The 16,278-nt window shown below is 59.0% G+C and overlaps 1 protein-coding gene across 6 annotated transcripts in view; it reads right to left on the reverse strand.

Annotated features, from left to right (window-relative positions):
• Positions 1–16,278, reverse strand: part of LOC119706969 (mitochondrial Rho GTPase 2) — a 47,587-nt gene that overhangs the window by 2,710 nt on the left and 28,599 nt on the right. The window contains exons 34-57 of one of the 6 annotated variants that reach the window (XM_038151285.1): positions 15,947–16,118; positions 15,206–15,328; positions 14,933–15,119; positions 14,344–14,474; positions 13,274–13,417; positions 12,092–12,211; positions 11,613–11,697; positions 10,082–10,140; positions 9,100–9,181; positions 8,950–8,993; positions 7,754–7,807; positions 7,340–7,392; positions 6,587–6,695; positions 6,057–6,158; positions 5,359–5,457; positions 4,851–4,959; positions 4,476–4,596; positions 3,366–3,450; positions 2,147–2,292; positions 1,966–2,066; positions 1,764–1,894; positions 1,263–1,343; positions 939–1,061; positions 586–788 (exon numbers count right to left, since the gene is read on the reverse strand). In XM_038151285.1, the coding sequence (XP_038007213.1) occupies positions 586–788; positions 939–1,061; positions 1,263–1,343; positions 1,764–1,894; positions 1,966–2,066; positions 2,147–2,292; positions 3,366–3,450; positions 4,476–4,596; positions 4,851–4,959; positions 5,359–5,457; positions 6,057–6,158; positions 6,587–6,695; positions 7,340–7,392; positions 7,754–7,807; positions 8,950–8,993; positions 9,100–9,181; positions 10,082–10,140; positions 11,613–11,697; positions 12,092–12,211; positions 13,274–13,417; positions 14,344–14,474; positions 14,933–15,119; positions 15,206–15,328; positions 15,947–16,118 (2,664 nt within the window). Of the gene's footprint in view, positions 1–585; positions 789–938; positions 1,062–1,262; positions 1,344–1,763; positions 1,895–1,965; positions 2,067–2,146; positions 2,293–3,365; positions 3,451–4,475; positions 4,597–4,850; positions 4,964–5,358; positions 5,458–6,056; positions 6,159–6,586; positions 6,696–7,339; positions 7,393–7,753; positions 7,808–8,949; positions 8,994–9,099; positions 9,182–10,081; positions 10,141–10,423; positions 10,517–10,580; positions 10,955–11,612; positions 11,698–12,091; positions 12,212–13,273; positions 13,418–14,343; positions 14,475–14,932; positions 15,120–15,205; positions 15,329–15,946; positions 16,119–16,278 lie in introns of those variants that run through there. The other 5 variants (XM_038151281.1, XM_038151283.1, XM_038151282.1 and 2 more) reach the window with 5 other exon arrangements.

The raw sequence follows: 16,278 nt of genomic DNA on the forward strand, positions 1-16,278 counted from the left end.
GGAGAAAATAGCTGCCACCCCCCACCCCCCCGTGGCCCTTGGCAAACTAAGCTGGCTACTCCTCTTCAGCATTTTTTATCTTAGGCTTCAAAAATAAACACTCCTGTGGTAGGATGTATCTACTAAATCTGCCAGAGACATACACACAGGCAGAAGAAAACCTCCCCCTTCTGCAATTAGAGAAGAAGTGGCTTTTCTGTTTCAATTATTTGTATAAGCAGATCACAGAACCCTGGAATAGTTTGATTGGAATCCTTTCCAATCCTTAAAGCTCATCTCATCCCACCCCCTGCCATGGGCAGGGACACCTCCCACTATCCCAGGTGGCTCCAAGCCCCATCCAGCCTGGCCTTGGACACTGCCAGGGATCCAGGGCCTGCCCACCCTGCCAGGGAACAATTCCTTCCCAATATCCCATCTAATCCTGCCCTACTTCAGCTTAAGGTCATCCACCCTTGTCCTGTCACTGCATGCCCCAGATGACACCAAAAGCTGCAGAGAAAGCAAAGCAAAAGCGATGTGGCAGAGGCAGGGCTGGGACACAGCCCCCTCCCCAGGCCGTGCCCCCATGGGAAGGATACTAACGGGAAGGTGGCAGCAGTGGCCAGTTTGGTGTAGACAGCAGTGCTGGGTGGTCCCTGGCTGTGGCAGGAGAAGAGGAAGGGTGGAGGGAGGCAGTGCTTGTAGCAGAACTCAGCTGGGAAGAGCCCTGGCTGCTGGCTGGCTTCTGGCAGGTCTGTCTTGGAGGCCACGAAGACACAGGGGATCTGGCTGTCCAGGTAGTGTTGCTGCAGAGAGAGAAACCCCCGTGACGGGTTGAGGACCAACCCTGGGAGAGGCAGGGCTGCCACGAAGGCTGATGCCCCTGGTGAAGTCTAAGAGGACTCCTGTGGTTGCCCAGGACCACTGGGAAGGTCTCCAGGGTCCCTGCCAGCTACCTTATAGATGCTGGCACAGTAGCTGAAGGATTTGGGGTCGCTCTGGCTGTAGATGAAGCAGGCGACGTCACAGGCTGCGTCCGACGGCTTCGAGAACGCGGCGTCAGCACTGACCTCGTACAGCTGGAGCAGAGGGGACAGGGCTGTGGCACTGCAGTGTCCCAGGGGTCCATGAGCTGTTCCTCACACCAGCACATGGACCGTGCCAGCACAGGCCCAGGCACAGGCACAGGCACAGGCACAGGCCCATGTGCCAGGGCACGGGGACAGCCCAGCCCTGCTAAGAGCCAGGCACGGCTCAATTCCCTGCCCTCCCAGACTTACTATGAGGTACTTCTCCTGGCCGTTGACCTGCACTGTGTTGATGGCGTAGAGGGATGGCTGTCCTGGGTTCTCCCTCTGGGCCTGTCACCAGGAAAACACCGTCTCAGGCAGTGGAGCCAGGAGCAGTGCTTGGTGAGGGACGGTGTTTCACACTGCCCTGTCCCCCTGGCCTGACAGACCCCTGAAGGGCAGCCAGGGCCTGTCATGAGATGTGGGGCTGCTCCTAACAGGCAAGGGAAGTCAGCACTGCTGTGGTCAGAGCAGGGAAAGGCACAGCCCCTCGGGACAAGCAGAGGGAGCAGACCCACTGCTTTAGCCACGATAAGGACACCAAAGCCACCAGCACGGAAGGGGTGCGAAGCACGGGCAGGGAGGGCATCACACAGGGGGGCCTGGCCAGGGGCAAGGAGGTGCCACCACAGGACAGATCACTCCAGGACCCCCAGCTGGTGCCTCCTGCTCCGCCCTGGGAGCGTGGCCGGGCAGGGAGCAGCCACTCACCGCCAGGCTCCTGCCGAGGAAGGCCTGCAGGAAGGCAGACTTGCCTGTGCCCCGTGCTCCCAGCACCTTGCACAGGAAGACATTCCTCTGCGTCTGCCCCTTCTCCAGGTCAATCCTCTTCTCCCGGGTCACTGGCAGGAGAGAGGGTGGTGAGAGCCAGGAGGGACCTGAGTTGTGACAGAAGGGGAGGGCATGGTTGTACCTGTGAGGGCTTGGGTCTGGGAGTCCTGCTCCGAGAGGATGGGGTAGCCCAAGTAGCCCAGGCACTCTAGGCAGTGCCGTACGTCCAGGTAAGCCACGAGCCTGGGGAGACAGAGCACGCCAGGAGAGTCAGCAAGGGCTGAGTGATGTGACCAAGGGCCAGGGAGAGGGACTGAGCTTACGTCCACTGGCAGAGGAATCCATGCAGGGAAAGCAGGCCTTTATCAGTGGTGCATACCGTGTTGTAGAGCTCGGGGCCCCAGGGCACGCGGGGGAACACGCTGAAGAAGCTCTGCAGCTCTGTGTGTGACAGGGCTCCGTCCTGGTCCTGCCAAAACACAGGGAGTCACCGGGGGAGGCAGGACCCAGCCCGTGCCCAGAGGGGGCCCTGCCACACGGGCCACCTCCCTGCTGCGCACTGTCACAGGGATCCTGTCAATGGCAGGAATCGATCGGCCACAGCGAGGCCGGAGCTGGGTGAGCTCAGAGCCTGTGCCTCAGGGACTGCCAGCACTGCACAACAGCAAACATGCTGTGGGACTGCAGCTGCAACCAGGCCGGGCTTGTCCATGCCCACCCCACAGCCCTGAGCTGCTGTTCCTGGCATTCCTGGAGCCAGCTGTCCCACGGCAGCCTGCATCAGGCCAGCCTGGCCTTCCACAGGCCAGCTCAGCACACAGGCTGCTGTGCCTGAACGGGACCCGCTGGCACCTGGGCACCCAGGGATGTGCATCCATTCAGTTCTGCCATTCCCCATGGCTACAGAGCTGATCTGGACACACAGGGATGTGTGTCCATTCTGCTGCCATTCCTGAGCCACTCCCCTTTGTCACAGAGCTGCGATACCCCAGATGCACATCAACATCTGAATAGCCAGTCCGAGCAGGTGCAGGCTGATCCAATACATCCCCTTCTCCCACTCTCTAAGAGCCTGAGTTTGGCACAAATGTGTTGCTTTCTCTCCCCCTCTCCAGCCTGGCAGCCCTCCACCAGGCTGGCAGATGCTGGTGTTTGGTCCATGGCTGCTGGCCAGCAGCTGTGCCCGCTTCCCTGCCTGCCTCCCTGCCCAATTCCGCCCAATTCCCTGCCTCCCTGCCTGCTGCAGCCAGGCACTACAAGGGTCATGCCAGCTTGATGCCAACTCAGACCCAGTCCCTCAAAGGCCAAACTGCTCTTTGGCCAAGAGTACTGACCAAACCCCACGTCCCTGAGGGGTTGTCACACTACCTACAGCTTACTGTGGCCACTTCCTGCTCCCAAAGCCTCCAAAGAGGGAATGCTGTGGCAGAGGAAAGCCCTTCCCTGGTGCTCCATGAGCTCCCTGGCACAGAGGGGTGGTTAGGGGAGCAGCTGTGCTCGGGTGTGCAGGCCCAGCAGTGCATCCCCTCCCCTGCTGCCCACCTTGTCGTGCTTCTCAAAGAGCTTCTGCAGGAACTGGTATCCCAAGTGGTTGAGCTCTGTGGAGCAGCCGGGGGGCACACGGATCCTGTTGGGAAAATCATGGAATTATTTAGGTTGGAAAAGCCCTCTCCGAGTCCAACTGTTCCAACACTGCCAAGGCTACCATTGACCCATGTCCCCAAGTGTCACATCTACATGGCTTCTAATCCCTCCAGTGATGGGGGGACTCCACCACTGCCTCGGGTAGCTGTGCCAGTGCCTGATAACCCTTTCAGCAGAGAAATTTTTCCTACTACCCAATCTAAACCCCCCCTTTTATCTTTCATATCTTATTCTCCAGTTCAGACACTCAAATGAACCTCCTCAAGCCCTGAACAAAGGGCAGTGTGTGAGCACATCTCACCCAGGGGAAACAGCTCCCCACTCTCTCCCTGCTCAAGGTCAGCTGTTGCCTCCAGGCCTGGCTATTCCTTGACACAGTCCTTTATTTTGGGGAGAATCCCCTGAGGGTGCACAGTGGCCTTTCCTTGGCACATCTCAAGCAGCCCGGGAGATGCTGTGCCCTCGCTTTGCCTCATGCCCAGGGCTTCAGGAGGGCACAGCAGTGCTCCAGGGTGCCATCCACCAGCATGTCCCTGTCACCTCCCTGCAGCCTGCTCTCTGGGAAGAGGAGGAGGCAGCTCCCAAGCCAAACCCTTCCATTCCTGCCAGCTCCTCATCTCCAGAGCGGCAGGGAGCAGAGAGGAGACAGCAGCAGCACAATCAGCCGCGAGGGCTGTGCTGACAGCTCACTGCTCCCGACAGAGCCGCTCTGCCTCGCTCAGCCAGGCACACAGCAGCCTCCAAGAACCCCTTGCTGATGTCAAGGCAAGTCTGGATTTCACTCCCCACCTTCCTATCTGCCTAAATCAGCAACCCCAGGCCTGCTGTATTTGTCCCTGACCTCACGTGTCAGCTCCTGCCCGAGGGGAAGGCGAGGACTGCAAACCTGACCCTGACCTAAGGGCCCAGAGCAGCTCCTGGGCTGCAGGAAGGATGCAGCCAAGGTGCTGAGGATGCGGAGCCACGCACCACGGGAACGTGGCCCCCTGGCCAGCCCTGGACACTCACTGTGGGTACAGGTAGTCATCTGTCAGCTCCAGCTCATCGTCGTAGCCGAAGCGGCGCAGGATGGTCCAGGTGGTCTCATGCCGGCCCCTCTGGATGAAGAGGGTGTTGAGGAAGAGGAAGCCTGCAGGAGAGATCAGAGGGCTCAGCCACAGTGGAGCCAGTTCAGGCTCAGGGGTCCACTCCTCAGCCATGCTTTCCCTGGGGAAACAGACTGCTGGGACAGAGAGCCACAGCAGGCTTGTTTTAACAAGAGGGATTAACTAGGCTTGGAATGAGAGCCAGGAGGCTCAGGCCAAGGACAGGGCCCTGGGATGTGCTGAAGGAGGTGGGTCCCTCCCTCCCCTGGGAAGGAGCAGGGAGCCCTCGGGCTGTTACCGTTCAGGGTGAGGCCGTTGTCCTGCACCCCGTCTGTCGTGTTCTTCCACACAACCATCTTCACATCCTCCAGGGCCTGTGGAGCCAGGGGGTTTCCAAAACAAGACTTCTGCCTCCCAAGAGAATGAAGACCGTTGTCAGAAAAGCACTCAGAGAGCACCATCCAGGTTCCCTCTCCCCTGGCAAGGAATGGGGTTTCAGGGAGGGAAAATCCACCCAGCTCATGGATTTCTGTGTTATGCCTTGACCAAACCCCTGTTCTTCAGCATTCCAATAATTTAGGACTCTCAGCATCTCCAGAGCCTCCTGGTCTTCCCATGGCACAGCAAACTCAGCCCAAGCTTAGGAAGATGGAACCCCACATGCTCAGAGATGCACCCTGCAGTGCTTCAGCTGTGCCACAGAAACACCACACAGAAACGGGATGGCTGTGCCAGGAGGGGCAGCTTTCCTGCTGGAAAGGGAATCCCAGGCACTGGGGAACTCCTCAGCTCTGCAGCCACCCTACCTGGAAGTAGTTGAGCTCATCATCACTGAGGATCTGGTTGTTGTCCTGGTCCGAGAGGTTGAAGATCCGGGTCAGTGCTCGAGCACAGGCGGGTTTGAGCTGCAAGGACCAACCACAGTGACAGTGACAGGGCACCAGCCACAGCCTGGCCCTTCCTCCTGCAGCCCCACACACAGAGGCCTCCCTTCCTGCACTTCTAGGCCAGTACCACAGCCTCCTTGGAGGTGGGAATCATGGAATCGTTAAGGTTGGAAAACTGCTCCAAGATCTGAGTCCAGCTGCTCCCCCAGCACTGCCAAGGCCACCACTAGCCCGCATCCCCACGTGCCACAGCCACAGAGCTTTTAAATCCTTCCAGGAATGCTGACTCCACCACTCCACCTGTGCCAGTGCCTGACCACTCCTTACTGTGAAGAAATTTTTCCTAATATCCCATCTAAAGTCAGAGAGGACAATCCATGGGGAATTTTTCTTCCAGACCCTTCCCTCCACAACCAACACACAGCCTGGAGCATGAGGGCTCCTGCGCCAAAACACCCAAGTCCCTGCAGGTGTCTGTCTGCCCAGCTGGCTGCACTGAGCACAGGAGATGGGCACTGTTCCCTTGGCCTGTCTGTGCCAGCCCAAACCCTCCACCTGCATTCCAAAACCTGCAGCCCAGAGCAGTGAGAGGGAAGGAGAGCCCCCCAGGAGCCCACCTGCTTCTCCTCCGGGTCGTAGAGCGGGGCAGTGGGGTGCAGCACCGCTTTCTGGGCGTAGTAGAAGAGCTCAGAGATGTTCTTGAGGTTCTTGGCAGAGCACTGGGGATTCAGAGGAAGAGACAGCCCTGATGAAAAGGGCAGGAGGAGGATGACACAATCTCCCCCAGCCAGACTAGCTATGCCTCAAAGCCCAGAGCAACATTTGTCCACCACGAGGAAAAATCCAAAGGGACAATCTCCTGGGTTTTGCTCTGGCTTTGCTGTGCCCATTCCACAGCCCCAGAACCAACAGGGCCTGTGTGGAGCTCTAACTAGAGAGCCACAGAGAGCAGACACAGAAAGCTGCTCCTTGGCAAAGGGGTAAAGCACAGAAAGGCCAAAGGACAGGCTCTCAACCCCTGGACACGGGGACTTGTGTAGAGCAACAAATCAGGGCAGCTCTCCAGGAGCACAGAGGCTCCCTGACTCCCACCAAACCAGCATTCCAACCCCTCAGGGAGGCTCTGCACACCCCCCAGCTCCCTCACCTCCACACAGGTCTCAATCTCCGAGAACTGGTTCATGATGGGCAGGATGACCTCCATGGAGCTGCCCACCTGCAGGTCAGACTTGTTTCCCACTAAAATAATGGGGATTCTAGGAAAGACACAGAGCACAAGTGAGGCCACCCCTCTCTTGGTCCCAGCACTGTCCCAGCCATTGGTGCTCCCATGGGCAGGCCAGGGAGGCCCCAGCTCTCCTCTGCAAGGTCCAGAGCAGCTTTCCTGCCTGCCACAGCCGGGAGCATCCATCTGGAGAAACAGACTGCCTGATCCTGCTTATGCTTTCACCCGGCAACAATATGCTCAGGAGCCTTTAATCCAGCACAACAGCCTTCTGCCCAAGAGATCCACACACAGACTAAAGCTTCTGTGCTCCCAGACCCCCCAGGCAGCCTCCTCTCGCTGTCTGGCTGAGAAGAGATCAACGGAGGAGAAGGATCCCTCCTCAGTGACCCCTTGTCTCAACCAGATCTCTGGCAGAGGAAAGTGCCTGTGTGCTTCTGCTCTAACGGGTCTGGCCACAAACCTGGAATGATTTTGGTTGGGAGGGACCTTAAAGTTCATATCATCCCACCCCCTGCCATAGGCAGGGACACCTCCATTAGACCATGGCTCCAGGCCCCATTCAGCCTGGCCTGGATCAAACCACAAAGCTGGCGGTGAAGGAAGGTGAGGATGCACCCCACAGCCCCCAGAATCCCCCAATTGTGCACCCACAGATCACACCCCACAAGGTACCTGGATCCCTTCTCAAGTCCCCCGTTCACCATGGGGATCCACTTTGTGCGAATCTGGAAGGTGAGCAGAGGGAAAGGGCTGTCAGCACAGCCTGGGGAGAGAGAGGCAGCTCCCAGGCAGGCAGGAACAGGGCCCTGCAGGCATCTGCTCCCCGGCATTCCCTCACACCAGCAGGCAGAGTAGCCCCAGGGATGCTGGATGCCAGCACCAGGATGCAACAAGCCTGTTGTCCTGCTGTGGCGGAGCAACTTTGGGTGGGGCTCAGCTCCTGCTTGCAGGAATCTCTGACCCAAAATCCCACAGAGCCAGGGGCCATCAGTACATGCCCACACCACAGGGCAGCATGGAAACCCCAGCACTAGGAACCCCCTCTGGCCCTACTGCCAGAGCGGGGCCGTGGTGGGGACCCATTACCTTGTCAATGGTGGCCTCCTTGGTGACATCGTACACCATGCAGACCACGTTGGCCTGCAAGAGAAGCAGGAGAGGGTGGTGAAGGGGTCCCTGCCACACTGGTGGCAGCACTGGGAATGCCAGGGCTGCAGGGAATGCCATGGAAGCAGGGAATGCCAGGGCTGCAGGGAACGCAGCCTGAGCTGCCAGGAAAGCTCAGCGGCCGAGCGCACGTGAGCATGGACACGTACGCAGCCCCCCGTGCCCTCAGTCCGAGCCCACGAGCTCCTGGGAGCAGCTCCTCTGCCTCGGGAGCTGCTGCTCCCATGCCTGCTGGCCCAGATCCCCCTCCCACAGCAGCCGTGTCCAGGCCCTCCTCCCCTCCTGACCCCCTGCAGCCAGGGCCAGCACCGAGGCTTTATCGGAAGCAGACAGGAGGGATCACTGGTCCTTTCAGCAGAGAGTTTAATGCTAATCCGAGGACACACAAGGGTTTAGGCAGGATTTCCTGGAGCCATTTAAAGCTTCTGTGTACTCCTGCTGTCTGGGTGGAGGGAGCAGGACCCCTGTGCCCACCTCCTCGACCGTTAGCCACTGGGGTTGGGAGGCTGGGAAACTAAATAGCTTTGCTCACGTGAGAGAGATGGTTTTATTATCCATAATTAAAAGGTCCTCATGTCTGCGGAGTCAAGGTTAATCCCAGGGCAAAGAGCAGCTGGGTCCAACCCAGCCAGACAACTTAATTATTGCTCCATGGCTGCTCTGAGGGCTCCCACATCCCTCCCTGCCCAGCGCTCGCCAGGGGCTGCAGCTCCAAATTAACTCGTCTGTGCCACCGCTTCATCAGGCAGCCACAGGGATCTAATGCAGGGAGCAGGGGTCTGGCCCAAACCCAGCAACTGCTTCGCCCTCTTCTGAGCCCATGGGGAATATCCCGAGGCTGAGAGCACAATGTCTGCTCCTGCCTCCTCCTCCTCCTGTGGGCAGCGAGCTGCCCCTGCCGCTCGCCTTCTGGAGGCTCCCTGGAGGGCTTGGACAAGCCACACACTCCAAGACAGAGCAGGATTAAACAAGCCTCTAAACAAACGAGGAGCATTAATCCGTGGATAACCAACTGCCTGTGCCTCTCTGGGTGGCGAACAGGGAGGGGAGGGGAGCAGCCATGCATCCCCTGGGGACCACAGCCTCCTGTCCCCATCCCAGCCAGCCCTGCTCACCTTGGCGATCTCCTCCTGCAGCTCCTCCTCCGTCTGCTCCGACTCTGGAAGGGGAATGAAGCCATCACCACCTGCCCAGGCAGGGCCACCCCGTCCCAATCCCCTCAGCCAGGGAGGGAAGGGGAGAAGCCAGGCAGGACAGGGCCCTACCTGAGTAGTCCACTATGTGCGTGGGGACCTTCTCAGGGGTGACGTCGGCCGGGATGGTGATCTCCTCCGCCCGGGGGGGCACCTGCAAAGGCAGCACACCCCATCCAGCCAAGCAGCACAGGTGACAAGGGACTTCAGGGCTTTGGCCACTGCTAGGGCAGGATGAGCCGTGGATCACACACTGCTCTTGGCCCACCAGGCTGCAGCAGCCCTGCACTCCAGCGCAGGCACAGGCAGGGTCCTCAAGGTGGAACTTCCACCTGCTTCCCTCACACGAAGCTCCTGCTCCCAGTGGAGATAAGCCCTGGGCACTCCCTGGGCTCCTCTGGGAGCTGTGCTGAGCTGATTGTGTGGGGTAGGCTGGGCTGGGAGCAGGGAAGGGGTGCAGGGCTGGTCCCCCCAAACCCCTGAGCTGATGCTACCCAGCACAACACCACGGAGGGCACACATAGGCAGCAGGAGAAACCACCTGAGGCTCAGGGAAATGTGCCTGGACAGACTGATCCCATTTCCTTACCCAAACTGTGCTGGGACAGCAAGCTGCCGAGGGGCACAGCTGGCCTAGCTTGGAGCACCAAACCCATCTCCAGAGGGTGCAGCGGGCAGGGAATGGGTGGTGCCTTCCCAGGGCTCTGTGGTGGTGCCAGCCCTGCTGTGCTGGTGACAGAGACCCCCAGCAGCAGCAAGGGGGTTCCTGGGAGGCACCAACATCCTCCTCAGGGCACAGAGAGCTGCAAGTCAGGATCAGCCCCCAAGTCGGAAACAGAGCACAAACTCCTCCATCAGAGGAAAACACCACCTCAGCTGGAGCTCCGTGTGGTCCTCACTGACCTCACCTGAACCAGCCCCGTGGCTGTCACAGCCCCGGGAGCTGCGAGCACCTCCCAGACAGCCCCATGTCCAGCGGGGACACTGGGGACAGAGCTGTCCCACACAGAGAGGGGGCGCGGGCTGGGGGTGTGCGCGTCCCCGCCCCACTCACCTCTTCAGGAAACTCCTCTCCCACCAGAGCCATGATCAGGGACGTCTTCCCCACCTGGGCTAGGAAATAAAGGGAGGACGTTGACATTGGCACCGGCACGGCAGAGCTTGAGGGGGAGAGCGGCAGGTGGGAGCCACGATCGGAGCCGTGACACCACGGATGGGCTGGTGACAATGACGGGCCCGGTCTCCCCTCTGGTCCTGCCAGCGACGGGGTGGGGTCCACCTGGGCCCCTCGCCCGCCCTCGCCCCTCCCCTGCAGAACCCTCTCCCCCGGGATCCCCGTGCCCCCTCCCCCTTGCCGTGCTGGAGGAGCCGCGCCCGTGCCCCCCGCGCCCCTCACCCTCCCCGAGCAGCAGGATCCGCACGTCCCGCTTCATGGCGGCGCCGCCGCCTCCCCGGCCCCCCCCACTTCCGGCCGCACCACCGAGCGGCGGCGCAGAGCGGCGCGGGGCAGCGCGGCGCCCCCTGGCGGGGCCGGCACACCGAGACCTCCAGCGTTGGTCTTTCCATGGTTTATTAACGAAAACAAAACGTTCAACGGCAACAAACGGCGAACGGGGCCGTGAAACACGTTCCAGGCCCGGGCGGGGCCGCAGGCGGGCCGGCCGCTGCAGCCGCGGGGGCGGCGGTTTGGGCCGGGTGGCGGCCGGAGCCGGGGCCCGTCCCGGGGCGGGCCCCGCTGGAGAAGCGGCGCTGGGGCAGGGCCGCACGGCTCAGGCGCCCGGGAGCTCCCACACGAGGACGGCGCTGTGGGAGGCCGTGAGGAGACGGCGGCCGGAGGGCGCGAAGCGGCAGAGGTGCACGGTGTCGTCGTGGCCGGCGTAGTCCTGCGGGGCCCCGGCGGGGCAGGGCTGCAGCCGCAGCAGCCGGTCTGCAGAGAGGAGCGGCTCAGGGTTGCGCAGGAGGCTCCCACTGGCCCCGATCACCCTTCAGACCCAATCCCTGGGGCTTGTCCGTGCCACGACCACCCTTCCCTGTCACCCACACACCTTCTCCACCTCTGCTCCCTGCCAGAAGCACCATTTGTGGTCACCTCCCACCCCCTTTCCGTGTCTTGTTCTGGCCAGAAGCACCATTCCCCCTCAGCCCCTCTCCCTGTCCTTTCCCTGCCAGAAGCACTGCTCCCAGTCACTCCTCAGGCTCTCTCCCCACTGCTGAGCTGGAAGTTGAGTCGCTGAGCTGAGTGACACAGGACAGACGGACCCAAACTGCTCGAGGAGCAAGGTACCCTTCTCAGGAGCAGGGTCCTGCCTGTCCCCATGCTGTGGGAAGGTCCCTGCTGCCTCAGAGGCTGCAGAAATGAAGACAACCCAGAACCCCGGGAAGTAATTCCAGTGACAAACCCTGCCCGTGGCCAAGCGAGATTGACCTCATGCATCTCATTTCTGACCCAGGAGCCTCCTGGAGGTTTCTCCTTTCCCTGGACCGTACCTCCCAGGTTTGAGGACATGTCTCTAGTTTGGAGGAATGAGGACGCTTGTTTCCCCTCTGGCAGAAGAAGGAGGGGCGCAGGCACCCCCAGCACTCACCACCAAAGCCGAGGGCCATGAAAGGTGCAGCTGGGGACAGGCTGAGGGACGTGGCAAAGGCTGGCAGGGAGATCTTCCTGAGCACCTGCAGCCCAGCAAGAGAAACACGGGCAGCTCAAAGGGGGCAGGCAGTGCCCACAGCTGTGCAGCCACAGCCCTAAGGAGGGTGATGGGGAGGCTGAGGGTGCACAGCTCCTAAAGCTGCCCCAGGTATCCAGGAGACAATGGAGAGTGTCGATGCTCGGGAAGCAGCTGCCTTCCCCTCCCTGGGATCAGGGACTGGCTGCCTGCCTGGCTGCAGCCTGAGGCAGGGGCAGGGCTCTGCTGCTCACCTGGGGCCACACCCTGGAGCTTCCAAGATGTTAATCTGTTCCCTGAGCAGCTGCCTGAGCCCACCCCACCCCTGTGACTGAGGGTAACACACAGGACAGCTCTGCCAGCCACCCCTGTCCCTACTGCCTGTGGCAGGGAACAGGTACCTGTTTCTTCCTCAGGCTGTAGAACAAAGCTTCCTTCTGCAGCCCAAAGCCCACGTAGACCAGGACACCGTGTTCCCAAGGGCAGAATGCAGCCAGGCTGGGAGGGAGGCTGTCCAGACCCTGGTGAGGGAAACCAAAGGCAACAAAACTGAGGCTGGATTCTCTTTCTTGGATCAACGAGAGATAAAAGGAGAGCACAGAGGGACCCCAGGGCTGTGAGTGTTTGAGCAGTGGGACATGAGTATGGTGGAGGCTGCTTCCTCCCTCTTGGATTCCCATCTCTGGCTCAGGGAAAGCAAGGAACAACTACACCCAAATAGTTTTGTGTTGTAGGAGCAGGTCCCATGAGGGTCCAACAGGTTGAATTCCCACTGAGATGTTACTGCTGCACAGGCTTGTAGCTGGGATTTGGTTATGGATCAGCTCAATACAAGAAAATGGGGCCCAGGAGGCAGATCTTGAGTGGGGGATGCAAGATCAAACCTTCATGCTGTAGGGAGAGCTGTAGTGAGCTTATTTCCAGAGCAAATCCATCTTTTTGGAAATAAACAGAAGAATTATTGACAGAACCCAGGTGCTTTATGGACCCAGGCTGAGGCACTGCCTCTTGCCCCCCAAAAACACTCAGCTTCCTTCTGTCTGCCAGTGGCACCTGCACCAGGGACCACCTCCATCCTCTGCAACACAGAATCTCCTGCTTTTCTAGCAGGTGTCCTGCTGCCCAAACCCAACCCCTGGGCTGGAGCCAGAGGCTTCTGCCAAGCAGCAGGGACACACAGGGCTGAGTACTTGGCTCTGGGAAGCCATCGCCACGCTCCTGGCTCAGCGCACTCACACTCGGAGAGTCAGAATTAGCAGTATGCTCATAATTAGCTCTCCCTCCTGCACACCGTGCTCACTGCTGCCGGGCTCTGCTTTGCTGGCACAGGGCTCTCAGTTCTTTGCAGGTGCAGTTTAGGGCTCCCATGGTTAAAGTCAGGGCTGCGGGGCAGTCTGGCACTGCTACACTTTCTTTCCACACCCAAGAAGCTGCACTGACAAGACACTGTGAACTGGAGTAACGGAGATGCCTTCCCTAAGCACACACTCACTCTCTCAGAGCTCTGTGCCTCCCTCCTCCATCTCTGCTGGTGTCCAGCCTCACACCAGGAGCAGGCAGGGCCTGGCAGGTGCCACACTCACCTCGGGGCCAGCAGGAGCTGGGAAGCTGAGCCAGTCGAGGAGCTCACATTTGTCCTGGAGCCAGTCGGAGGCCCAGACGCTGACGCGGCGGTCGGAGCTGGCTGCCAGCCAGAGCTCCCCTCCTGCCACCCCGAGCTCGTGGTACTGTGAGCAGAAACACAGCCCTGTCCTTCTGGGGACACAGAGGCTTTGAAGGAGGGGGACAGTAAAGAGTGGGACAGGAACTCATGGGAACATGGGGCTTGTGTTTAGGGGATCAAAGCCAGGATTAACTTCTGTTTGTGGTTGCCCCATCTCTGGAAGTGTCCAAAGCCAGGCTGGACAGGGCTTGGAGCAACCTGGTCTAGTGAGAGGGGTCCCTGCCCGTGGCAGGGGACTGGAAATTGATGATTTTTAAGGTTCTTTCCAACCCAAATACTGGTCTGAACAACACAGTTGTCTTCCTTGGGACACCCTCCTGACCTGCACATCTCCTAGGAGAGTTATTTCCAATACCATGTGCCCCCTAACAACGTCCTTCACCTCAAATCAAGGAGGATTTCCTCAGTCTCAGATTACCAGGAAACACAGCCTTGCAATGTAGATGATCTTAAAGCCTGAGAGCTTAGGAGAGACTATTCCCACTTCTGCTGTGCACAGGGAAAAAACCTCTCCATGAAGAGGAGGACAAAGGAGGTACTCAGACCATCCCACTGCTCACAGCCAAGTCTTCCCAGCTCCACAGGAATGATACAGGCTGCCAAAGACCCTTTTTGGGGGGCACAGCGGCTGCAGGCTGACAGCCTGGGCCGCTCCTGAGGGGTGCTGCCCTCCAAGAACCTGTGGCACAGGTTCATGTCACACCTATGTGCAGGGTGTCAACAACTGCCACTGAAGCTCCCCCGGCAGGCACAGGCTGCACCTACAACGCATGGAGATTTATTCCACTGAATATATCCCTGGAAAAACTGATCAGAATTGCTGGAGGGGATGGAGGAAGATTTCCAAAGAGGAAAAGCAAGGGACACCAAAGCAAACTTGCTGACCAGAGCTGTGCAGTGACACATGGGGACTCCTGAGGTCTCACTCACCTGCTTCCTGGTGCACTGGAGAACGGTGATGGGGGAGCCTTTGTGGTCAGCCAGGACATGGATGGTCATTCCAGTGCGAGGGCTGCTGACAGCCACTATCCCATCCTTGCTCCCCGATAAGATCATTTCCCCTGATGGCAGAGGAGAGGAAAGAATGGGACACTTCTTATGGGAGGAAAAAATGGTCAGAGGAGAAACGTCCAAGACTATGGGATACCAGTGTCCTGAAACACTGTGAAAGGCTGGGAACATCCCAGTCAAGGGCTGGGTATGATGAGATATCTCAGAGACACCCAGGACACCTCAACACTGAAGAAGAGCCACAGTAGATCATAAAACAAAGGTGTTCGTTGTACCCAAACCCCCAGGCTATCCCAGAGCAAATGCACCTCCTGTGTCCCACTGACCACGTGCCCAGCTGGCTGGGTCACCAGAGCTCACTGAGACAAGTTCTGTGGCTCTCCCTGGCCCTGTGGTTTTGGGCAGCTGGCCAGGACATAGAGCAGCTGGAGGCCAGGGTAAACCCAGGCAGCACCAAGCCATGTTCCCCGAGGTCACATGTCCCCAGTGTCACCTCAGGAGGCCTCACCATCAGTGGAGTAGGTGACTGCTGTCAGTGCAGCAGCGTGGGGGTGCATTTTCAGCTCCATCTCTGTCCTGGAAACACTGAACACACGGACAGTGCCATCACTGTACCCTGCCACCACGTGCTGGCTCTTGCTGGGACAAGGCCACACTTCAACGGGACGAGGCTTCCAGGCCAGGCACTGGCAGCTCTGCAAAGAAATTGGCAGAGACATGGTGACACCGGGGACACTTCCCTGTGCCAAGAGGAAGGGACTGATGTGCCACAAACCCTTACCTGGTTGAGCACCTGGAACTGCACCACCAGCTCGGTGCTGCCCAGAGCCCAGATCCTCACGCTGCCGTCCTCCCCGCACGTGGCACAGTGACTCTCATCGGGACTGAAGCACACCTCGGTCACCTGCTCCAGGGAAAAGGCAGACAGCAGGGGCTCCATGGGTGCCACAGCCCAGAGCACTTCAGCTGCCCTGCCCCTTCATCCCCAGGATTGTGCCCATGGGACACACCAGATGAGAGGGAACATAAAGGAAGGTGCAGAGCTTTGCTTTTGGGCTAAGAGGACAAGAGGAAATGTCCTCAACTTGCACCAGGGAAAATTTAGATTGAATATTAGGAATAATTTCTTCACAGAAATGGTTGTAAAAGCACTGGCACAGGCTGCCCAGGGCAGTGGTGGAGTCACCATACCCAAGAGTGCTCAAAAAATGTGTAGGTGTTGCACTTGGGGACATGGTTTAATGGCGAATGTTGTGGTGGTGCTGGGTTGCTGCTTGGACTTGATGATCTTAAAGGTCTTTTCCAATCTTATCAATCATGGCAAAGAGTAAAGCCAGCCCCAAAGGCAGGACCGGGCACTGTGCACAGTAAACCTAACCCCAAAGGTAGGACCAAGGCAAGATGCACTGCAAGTTGTCACAAAATACCTTCTCTCCCACCATTTGAATATTTTTTTTTTTTCTGTAGCAGAAAGACACCCTGAAGCAACAGCAAAACTCAAAGTAGGCCCAGCCCCTCTGACCTTGTTCTTGTGGCCACTGATGAGTCGGATGCTGGTGCTCTCCACCCAGTTGATGTACCACAGGGTCCCTGCCGTGGTGCCCACAATTCCCATTTCCAGGGAGTCGTCAAAGGCTGCACTCACAATGGTCCCATCCAGGGTGATCTCGTGCTCCAGCAGGACTGAGCCAGACCTGGAGCAGGGCAGGGTGGGAGAAGGACTGGCTCAGATGTTGGAACAGGCACTCTCTGCCTGCTTTAAATCCATCTTTCTAATGAGCCAGTTCAATGAGAGGCTCCTGTCCATGGAACAGTCACTGGGAGAGCTGGGGTTGTTCATCCTGGGAGCCCTCA

The sequence above is a fragment of the Motacilla alba genome, chromosome 14 (genome assembly GCF_015832195.1).
Source record: "Motacilla alba alba isolate MOTALB_02 chromosome 14, Motacilla_alba_V1.0_pri, whole genome shotgun sequence".
Taxonomy (NCBI): domain Eukaryota; kingdom Metazoa; phylum Chordata; class Aves; order Passeriformes; family Motacillidae; genus Motacilla; species Motacilla alba.